Raw genomic sequence first — 8,013 nt, 5'->3', positions numbered from 1 at the left:
TATTCCGATTTTTCACTGACTGGACTAGTGTTGCACGGTGTATCGATACTAAAAGGTATCCGCGATGCCTTCCGCGAAAAAAAACGATCACGATTTCCGGCGTTTTTTTTAGAATCGATGCTTTATTAAAATTAACGTTCTGTGTCTGCATGAACTGCTGCTCTCACTGCTCCTTTTGCACGCATCTAGGCAAATGGGTATCCAAGCAGGCAGCTCTGAGTGAGTGAGTCGCGCAGCCAACGCCAACATACAGTAGTTCTTTGCCGACCGTCCTTGGCCTTGTGGATAAAACAAAAGGTGAAGTGAAATCTGCAACTATTTCGGATACATCATGAATAGTGAAGGCAAGCCATCAGGTACACAGAGGCCCGTTTAGAAATATGTTTCAAAGTCATTTAAAAGCAGTAGGCTAAAGCATGGAATTTGGCTAAACACCTGCAGGACATATCCCAACATTTTTGTTCAAAGAACGACAGGTTAACTAATATGCTATAGAAAACACGACTACATGGTTAGTGCCAAGTTCTTCTCTTCTGTTTTAGTCTAGCCTAAGTGAAACGAATTATGGTACTCTGGGATAAAAGCGAACCTTCCTTCATCAATGAATTTTGACCGAGACATAACGAGCTGTAATCATTTTGACGAGACATAACTAGCTGTAATCATAGGGTGCTAACGTGATGAAAGCGCAATAGAATATACATTACCATAACTTGTAAACAATCTATTTCATGTTCGGTCAGTACTACTGGGTCATTCCACGTCAGTTCAACCAGGGCCCACGCACTTACGTCTCAAAAAATTCTGAAGAAATTACCAGGTGTACCTATGTTACCCAGGAGACACACTGTAAAATTACTCTTATGTAAGATCAATACTTTCCAAGATACAGCCAGTTTTACAGGGGGAGGGGGGTGTCGATTTTGTCCAGCCTCTTTTTTTTGTCACAGTTCACAAGCCCACAGCGCAAGAACTAAACCATGTAGGAGGCTCAAATTGTGCATGCTGTTACATAAATAGGAATGGTTTGTAGCAAAATCGTCACGTTTGGTCTGGATAATCCTGCATGGTCATAGCTGTCCCTCAAAGTTGATAAAAATTTTATTGGAGTTTTTGTCTGGGCTCTGTTTAAGCCTTCAGAAGATATATTTGTACTCAACATAGGCTCTTGATTCATTTTCCTTACTGAGATAAGTAGAAACACTCTCACAAAAAACAATGAACAGAAAATAAATTCCTTCAGGGTCTGAACAGCAGACCTTAGAAGTCTAAAAAATAATTTTGGTTCTCATTTTCAGAGCACCTAAACACCTTGTGGGAATATACAAAGATTTTTTAAATATTTTTTTCTTTATTTGGGTTAAATGCAGAGACCAAATGTCCCTCACGGGATCAAAAAAGTTACTTATACATCACAGAGCAACAATATAGAACCTGCAGGTTTATACAGTGGTGTAGTCCAAGTGATACGCAGGACTACGCAGTATACTCACTTAAAAAGCATCACTATCTCAGTATACCCACTTAAAATAGACAAGGATATATATTAACATTTGGGGTTGATCACAGTATACCCACTACGGCTAACTACTACATCACAGTATACCCACTACAGCTAACTAGACTACACCACAGTATACCCACTAGAGCTAACTACTACATCACAGTATACCCACTACAGCTAGCTAGACTACACCACAGTATACCCACTACAGCTAACTAGACTACACCACAGTATACCCACTAGAGCGAAGACTACACCACTGGGTTTATAAAGAAATGACCATCTATTTAGCACAGTGTAATTGGGTAGACAGGAATACTAGATCAAATGAATGTGAGTTTGTGAATATGTGCAAATGGGATCACACACCCTATTCTTTATTTGCTTTGACAGCTTTTCAGAGAAATTTTTTAGTGCACACTGGGTACCATCTTTTGTAAACGGAGCATCTGTTTAGCCAGGGGGTGGACATCACCGGCCAACTGTGCATTAACCCTATTATGCTATGGACTGTCCACAACCACAGGGGAGAAATCAATTGACTGGATGAAAATCTCCAGACATTTAGCAGAACAAATGAAATCTAGCCGTCTCTTCTATTGCGTAACATGATAACGTTAAACCAGAGAGGGTTGAAGCGGAGCAGATCTTTGGTTAAAACCAGCTAAACAATGTGGTCGTTCGTGACCACTCTGTTTTTATATTTACTCGGTCTTCAACTGACAGCAAACATTTAACCACGCATGTGCGATTCAGTCCTTTTAGCAAAAATACTTTAGAATCAACCGTCTCTGATTTTAGTCAACTAGCTGATCGAACGGTCATCTCGTTTACTGACTATGGGAAGAGCCAAGTGAAGAACAAGATGTAAACAAACGTTTCACAACTGTAATTTGAGTTCGGACCCAACACCGGCACCCTGCCAAACAATGTTCACCATGCCCGAGGCCTAAAACGCCATCACATCATTAGCATGCCACCGTTAACAGACCAAGCAGACGTTTGTTTAAATGTCCGTGTACGACATGTAGTTCTACGTGCCAAACCGACCTCTGTTCACGTTAACAAAGCCTTTCAGCACCGTTACAATGCAGGTAATAGTCAGGACAGCACAAGAGCTAATGTTACACTGCAATCATGTTGAATTGAAAGTTAAGTGTTAAAGGTAATGCGGAGGGCACAGCAGTAACTTTAGTTGGCCATGACGGCTGACTTAGATCAACTTACAAATAGTAGTGCTAGATAACACAACTGAACTATGATAGAATAGTTGGCAAAAGTCAATCGCCCAACTGCAAATTGATTTGACTGGCCTCAAAGATAAAAACATAAAATGTGCTGACTAGGGGCCCTGCTATAATGTAAGAATGACCCTGGATGACTCCTTAAAACGCCAACGTTGGCTTGTTATGTTAACTTACCTTGCAATTGTAATTCACCATTTAGGCAGTGCATACCCAGCCCATATAGTGCAACGTTAGATGACATAACTAAGTTAACTGGCTAACAGTTGACGGACACATTATCCATCCATACATAACGTCAATGTAAACTAGAACGACATATCAAACCCATTTACGGGCCAGCCCTGAGGTGTATGCATCTATAAAACATGTGTGTATAATCAGTATTGCTACAACCACTTATAATAATGGCCAAGGAATACCGTTAGCTAACTTGAGCTAGCTTGTCAGCAGTTCATTGCGCTGAAAAACTTGCTGGATAGTTAACCCACCATTAACATTACTTAACGAGGTGTTTCTACTTGTAACATTACTTAACTGTGATGTTTACAGTCTATAATCTGATGGTATTGTTATTTGACCTAATGTAATGAGTGAGCTAATGTCCACTTCAAAACAAACTTAGGCGTGCCATTTGTTTATTTGGGCAACACTGACGTAAGCTAGCTGCTAGCTAGCTAATTACGTAGCAAGTACCGTTAGCTGGCAGGGGTGCATTGCATGTTCCATTCCATGCAATAATATGAATAGACGTATAAATCACAGGCAGTGCAGCTCGCTACTGGTAAAAATCACAAGAGACATATGAAGGATTAAAGGTTTGGTTGGAAGAATCACAATCAGTTATGTCTTAAGAAGGGTTGCTAACTGGCTAGCTAACTTTCTCTTGCAGACAGACCATGGCGCAGGGTAAATAGCTATCGCTAGCTTGCTACTGCAAGTTACTCATACACAACTTAACATACCTTCTGCGAATGCTGCTGGAGGACATTCTGCTCCACGGTCATGGCCGGTTGCGATTATTAAAAAATAAATTAATTAAAATCAGGTGTAAAATGTGTAGTTTAAATAACTAAAATACGTAGCTAATATGTCCCCCTACTTATCAGCAGTAGCGGGCGCCATGGGAAATGCAGTCATGAGGGGAAAATAACTGCAGTTGGCAGTCTCTCCGTGTTCTGTTAGTTAGGTCTTGATGAACTGCATTACGTGAGAAAGATGACGTTACTGTCCCGCTATCCCCCCGAAGCTACCCCCCCCCGTACAGTGTTTATCATAGGCCACAGTGGACCGTGCATTTACATGTTGTGTAAGATAGGTAGGCCTATACTTGGTATAATTTGGTTCAGTGACAACATTTTGCCCAAACTGGCGAGAACATGGTGAGATATAATGTTGTTAAATAGGCCTACTAAGAGTTATGGGAGAATATGACATTTGGCATAAGTAGGACAGTAGGATACGTCAAGTATGTAGGCCGAGTGTCATGCAAATTGCACCTGTTTTGCCGAATGGATGCACACTGTCAGGCGACTTGGCTGGGGAGTCTGTTCTACAGGCGCAATAAGGCTGCTGTTGTATTCTCAGCAAGTCATGTCTATGGCTGGAGGCTACATAATAGGCTACATAACAAATTCAAACGGCACTCAGACGAACGAAACATAGACTTTGCCAAATTGTCCCATGGCAACTAGGCTACTATAGCCTATAATACAGTTAGCCTATTTCTGTGCAGAGACAAATGATTTATTTTTGTGCCACAATAAAAGATACCCTTATGAAAAAGAGCTATGATTCTTATCATATTTTGAGATAAACTATTAGGAATATTAGATATTGTAGGAGCCTATAAGACTGTAGGCTGTTAGCCTATGAGACTGTAGGCTGTCATAGGAACACTGTAGGAGCCTATGAGACAGTAGGCTGTTATAAGACTGTAGGCTGTTAGGAGCCTATGAGACTGTAGGCTGTTATAGGAGCCTATGAGGCTGTAGGCTGTTATGTAGGAGCCTATGAGACAGTAGGCTGTTATAAGACTGTAGGCTGTTAGGAGCCTATGAGACTGTAGGCTGTTATAAGACTGTAGGCTGTTAGGAGCCTATGAGACTGTAGGCTGTTATGTAGGCGCCTACAGTATGAGACTGTAGGCTGTTATGTAGGAGCCTAGGGTTATACTGTTTTTCACATAGATCTCTGTTTCTTGGGGTCACCAAGTAGCCTAGCCTACTGTCGGTATAAAAAGAAAAAGAAAAAAAAACAATCGGTTCTAGCTCAAGTTTCTAGAGGTGCTAGGCAGGGGGCTCTATAGAACCACTATGTAGTTTTGTTCATTTTCATAATAAAATCCTCTTTTCCTAACTGTTAATCAGTCATTGGGTCGCCTCTCCGTGGCAACAGGAACTCTTCTGTATCAAACAGCAAGTGCAGTTGGCATGCATGGTCTCTGCTACTTACCTGCTATTCACCTGGTCACCTGCTACTCACCTGCTACTCACCTGGTCACCTGCTACTCACCTGCAACCACGGTGGCCCCAGCTCAAGAATATCAGTTGCTCTGCAGGTATGGTCCCAGCACACATAAGAAATGAGTGCATATTGCTCCTATTAAAGTTAAAATGACTAATTTGCCGTTCCAAATGTTTTGCATTATTGTATTCATTCATTATTACATCATTAATTAGGCTACATGTGAAAGTTATGTAGTACATAAATGCCCCCATCATTATTTATATACGTAACACAACAATATTAACTTTACTTAGATGTAAACAGTAAACAGATGCAGTCAAGATAACTTTACTTAGATGTAAACAGTAAACAGATGTCAGTTTGCCTATCAGGAGCACATTTGTTTTACTTCTCTAGTGCCTTTAACACCATACAGTCTTCAGTGCTGGAGGACAAGCTAAGATGCATGCAGGTGGGCGCTCCATTTGTGAACTGGATAACAGACTACTTGACCAACAGACCTATGGGAGACTAGGGAGAAGTCTGTCAGAGACAGTTTTGAGTAGCACAAAGGCACCATCGTTTGCACCACTGAACATTCAGGGAGATTGAGGTGGTATCGTTTGCAAATACCTGGGGTGTACCAGCTTAACAACAGACTGGACTGGACATACGAGAAGGGCCAAAGTCGTCTCCATCTGCTTAGGAGACTGAGGTCCTTCGGTGTGTGCAGGCCACTGTTAAAAGTCCCCTGTGTAACATTTTCAGTTTGTTAACAAAATCAACATTTCCCATTCATAAATGTGGCCCCATTCATGTTTAATTACCACCACCAACTCAAAGCATACCTATTGGCTTAGAAATCCTCATTTACATTTACAGTACATAGCCCGTTAATGGGCTTCGGCGATCGTGCAAGCTTTTTAAAATAACGGTGGCCAGCAAGGGACATATGCGAAATACAGCTCAGTCTTTGGCGTCTGCATGCATAGAAAAAACATTAGCTTGGATCATCTGCAGAATTTCCCTACATTCAGCAATGTAAGTTATGAGCCCATTTTCTACAAGTCATATGTCTTCCTAACATTGAAATTGTATTTTCCAACGAAATAAATAAAGTGAAAAATAGCCTAAATTTGTTGCATTTTTGCAGAGAGAATGTGCATGACTGAGCGGTCATATTGTGTACCGCTTTGCGGTACATCTAGTTATTATTATTATTACGTTTATTTGTTGTTGTGTTGTGACAGTCAAGTTTCCTTCAGGACAAATAAAGTATTTCTTATTCTTAATAATCATCAATTTAGTCCTGCTGATGTGAATTATTCCTTTTGTTCTTTTTGAGAGAATGAGGGAGAAAAGGATCAAAGCTGAGGCTGCAAACATAACCAGCAGATGGCCCTATCAGACTTCACTACAGTATGATTGCAAACATAACCAGCAGATGGCGCTATCAGACTTCACTACAGTAGATCCCTATGATCGCAAACATAACCAGCAGATGGCGCTATCAGACTTTACTATAGTGTGATTGCAAACATAACCAGCAGATGGCGCTATCAGACCTCACTACAGTATAATCGCAAACATAACCAGCAGATGGCGCTATCAGTCTTCACTACAGTATGATTGCTTTTAATGAAGCTGGAAGACACTTGACAGTGTGAGAGGACATAGAAAGATGTTCAGGTTATAAAGGAGTACACATAGACTCTATCTACGATATTAAACCCAACCCTAAATAGTTATTAAGGAGTACACATAGACTCTATCTACGATATTAAACCCAACCCTAAATAGTTATTAAGGAGTACACATAGACTCTAACTACGATATTAAACCCAACCCTAAATAGAGCTCTTTAGCCTACATTCTATCAGGCTGAACATGATCATCTTAGTAAAAGAGCATGGTACAAACTGACCTGGACTATGAAGATTCTGGGACAACTTGATCTGGAACATAAACGTAATGGTGCAACTTGACCTGACTCATAAAAGCATACTGAAGTCAGTGCTCGAATTACGTGGGAGCCAGAGGGAGCCTAGCTTCCATAGAGTGAGGACTGGCTCCCATGAAAGCAACAAAGTCAAAAATCTGAGGGGGTCTCTCATATCTGAAGGTGTCTGGCATTGCAATTTAATCTTAAACAACCGCTCATTATCCATCCCAAATGCGATCTCTTACCATTAAAAGGCGTTAAAAATTAAAATATAGGCTACTACGGACGTAGACCTACCCTACGCTCTTGAACGGCATATCCGACACTTCACCCACCACACCACTAGACTGCGCAAAACCGTATCACGATCGTTTTTGACAGCACTTTCGTAAAATCTGAAGAAGTCACCCTGCTTTGATGCGAGTGTTTTGTCTATTATATTGGGCTAGCCTATATGGTTTGATATGTGCTGAAAAGTCCTATTTGCTGTTGAACTTGCGCTTCACCTCTTCTATGTTGATTGACAAAGCCATAAATTATGGCCCATAATGCAGCCTACAATGATTGTGCTGTCTGATGATCTGTAGCCATCCTCTGCCATTCAGAGCTCCAGAAAGTTCCCAGATATTTTGAAACACCTGTTAGCAATCTCTGATGTCGAGATATTCAATGGCTACCCGACAACATCTCGAGTGCAAACTCCAAAATTGTTAGATCTATTAATTTTTTCGCGGTTCAACAATACTAGAACATAGTTTGGCTGCAATGGCTTATAATTTCTGCCAGATAGTGCTTTTTCCCTGTGTATAAGTTATACTACATGCATTATTGTGTTTGACACTGAGGATAGCCTATCTGAGACGGTGGTCTGGTTC

General features: G+C 40.9%; 1 protein-coding gene across 1 annotated transcript in view; it reads right to left on the bottom strand.

Annotated features, from left to right (window-relative positions):
- The window catches only part of usp25 (ubiquitin specific peptidase 25), a 79,229-nt gene extending 75,315 nt beyond the window's left edge, over nt 1-3,914 (bottom strand). Inside the window, exon 1 of the mRNA XM_048238004.1 lies at nt 3,714-3,914. Coding sequence (XP_048093961.1) covers nt 3,714-3,755 — 42 coding nt within the window. The 5' untranslated portion in view covers nt 3,756-3,914. The remainder of the gene's footprint in view (nt 1-3,713) is intronic.
- Nucleotides 3,915-8,013: the final 4,099 nt, after the last annotated feature.

The sequence above is a fragment of the Alosa alosa genome, chromosome 2, assembly GCF_017589495.1.
Source record: "Alosa alosa isolate M-15738 ecotype Scorff River chromosome 2, AALO_Geno_1.1, whole genome shotgun sequence".
NCBI lineage: Eukaryota > Metazoa > Chordata > Actinopteri > Clupeiformes > Clupeidae > Alosa > Alosa alosa.
Note: the sequence above shows the minus strand (reverse complement) of the source record. Positions and strands in the feature narration are given on the sequence as shown.